We start from the raw sequence: 2,392 nt of genomic DNA on the forward strand, positions 1-2,392 counted from the left end.
GCGCCAAACGGACGCGCAACAAGATATTCACAGTCTTCTCCGCAGACAGCCTCAGCTTCACTTTCTGGCACCACTGCTGCAGTGCATTAAGCGCTGCATTGCAGTTTACTTCCAACATTACCCGAGAGTCACCTTCTATCACTAGAAGAATGTCATCGGCGTACGCCACCACGCCTCGCACTTGTCGCAGTTCCCCAAGTTCTTCCAGCACTGGTTCAAGGCCTACGTCCCAGAATATGGGACCGCAGACCGAGCCCTGTGGGCATCCCTTAGTGATCGACTTCTCAACCACTCGCCCCGGGCACCGCAAAACCGCCCGCCATTCAAGGCAGTAGTCAAGCAGGCACTGGTACAGGGGCCCAGGACATTCCAACTTCCTTAGGCTGTCGAACAGTGCCGGCCACCATAGGTTGTCGAAAGCCCTGGCGATGTCAACCATTATCCCCCCAACGTACTTAGCTGTAGATGTGTCCACTAGCGACATTGCCTTGTTTATTGCATCTTCCGTTCACAGGCCCCTCCTGAATCCATACTGGTCGGGACTTCGTCCCCTAAGCTCCCGGTGGTGCTCTAGCCGGAGGCATAGAAGCTTCTCCTGGAGCTTGGCCATGGAGTTCAAGAGACAGATGGGTCGGTATGATTTCGGCACTTCTGGATCCTTGTCCTCACCCTTTCGCAGAATGACCACTTCGGCCAACTTCCACGACACTGGTACCAGTCCCTGACGTAAACACTCATTGTAGAGGTTCGTCAAGTAAGGGCAGATCTCCGCGCACAAGGCTTGGAGAACCTCGGCAGCGAGTGCATCATGGCCCGTCGCCTTTTTACGGCGCAATTCAAGAATTGCAACGGTAACTTCACGTTCAGTGAATGGAGCAACCGGCGTCTCATCGGCATACGCCTCATTGAGGTTTCGCCTCAGATTCCCCTGTTCCTCATTCTCATCTTTGCTACTATCATCGGGCAATAAGGTGCTCTTGAGGAGCTCGGTTGACTCTTGCCAGTCCCTGGTGTGGCTGCCATCGATATTCCTTAGGGTCGACAGGACCGTCGGTGACCGAACTTTCGACGCTGCAATCTTGTACGGCGTTCCCCAGGGGTCAGCCGCCAGACTGTCACGAACGAAAGACTGCCAACTCTCAATCCGTACCGTATGCAGTGTCCGCTTAAACACCGCCTTGGCCCGCCTGTACCGCGCAAGCGTGGCCTCACGCATGTGATCGCCTATGCTGCGCTGGTAATGCCGCCGCGCCCTTCTGCATTCGCGTCGGAGACGCTGCAGCTCAGGGTTCCAAGGCGCCTTTGGCGTTTTCCCTGTGTGGGCCAAAGGGACTGCGCCCGTTGCTGCTGTCTGTATGGCCGCCGTCAGCTCCTCTGCAGCTTTGTCCACGTCCACAATGCGATCCATTGGCCAATTCGGTACTACTAGATTTCCTCTTAGTCGATCCCAATCAGCCTTTCGCCAGTTGTATTTGACGATGCCGTTCACCTGGTCTTGAGGAGGAGGCTCCCCATCATAGGCTACAGTGAATGTGATCAGATTGTGGTCACTTAGTGTTGTTCCCCGCCATACCTTCCAATTCTCCGCACGGAGATGCGCGTGTGCACTCTTCAGTGTCACATCAATGTTGGTGGTCGCTCCACGGCGACCTTCGAAAGTTGGTGGGAAGCTTGGTCGGTTCAACACTTCTAGTCCGAGCTCGTGAATTGCTTCAGCGAGTCCCTCACCCCGCCTGGCGGCGCGTCGTGCGCCGAGAGGCGTGACGTCACTGTGCCATAGGGGTGACATGGCGTTTGCGTCTATTGTGCAAATGAGCAAGTCATTGCGATAGAACCCAACCGCCCTTTTAACTGGTCAATATACGGCATTTCTCTGTGCCTGTACTGGAAGTACATGTTTAGCACTAAAAAGGTGAAATCGCCAGTAATTATCTCGGCTAGCACCATGCATCTATTGCTTAGGTGCGCCACTTTGACTGCTTTCAGAGATAGATTTAGCACAACGATTGCTGCCATAGGTTGCTCTCCTCCTGCCAAGATCTGAGCTGTAGTCGGCATATATCGGATCTTACCGTCTCTGGAGTAGGGCTCTTGCAGATATAAAATGTCTAGAGACTCCTCCTCCACTCGGCGTCGTACCTCGTGCATCACCGCTTGCGTTCGCGCGCTGTTCAGCTGTCCTATTTTAAGCGACACAGGCATTGTGATTTTTCACAGTCCGTTCGGCAACAGGTGAGGCGGCAGCCGGTAAGGAGACGGTTGACGAGAGGTCTTGTCTCCCATAGTCTGTCTGCTGGATTTTACGTTGTGTGAGGATCTTGTAGTAGTCACACTCTTTGCCTGGCGTTACGCATTTGCGATTACGCTTTTTGCACGGGATGCAGACCGCTTG

The 2,392-nt window shown here is 54.2% G+C and overlaps 1 protein-coding gene across 1 annotated transcript in view; it reads right to left on the reverse strand.

Annotated features, from left to right (window-relative positions):
• The window catches only part of LOC124771316, a 140,013-nt gene extending 138,224 nt beyond the window's left edge, over positions 1–1,789 (reverse strand). The window contains exon 1 of the mRNA XM_047249322.1: positions 1,339–1,789. Coding sequence (XP_047105278.1) covers positions 1,339–1,789 — 451 coding nt within the window. The remainder of the gene's footprint in view (positions 1–1,338) is intronic.
• Between the last annotated feature and the right edge of the window lie 603 nt (positions 1,790–2,392).

The sequence above is a fragment of the Schistocerca piceifrons genome, unplaced genomic scaffold, assembly GCF_021461385.2.
Source record: "Schistocerca piceifrons isolate TAMUIC-IGC-003096 unplaced genomic scaffold, iqSchPice1.1 HiC_scaffold_936, whole genome shotgun sequence".
Classification (NCBI taxonomy): domain Eukaryota; kingdom Metazoa; phylum Arthropoda; class Insecta; order Orthoptera; family Acrididae; genus Schistocerca; species Schistocerca piceifrons.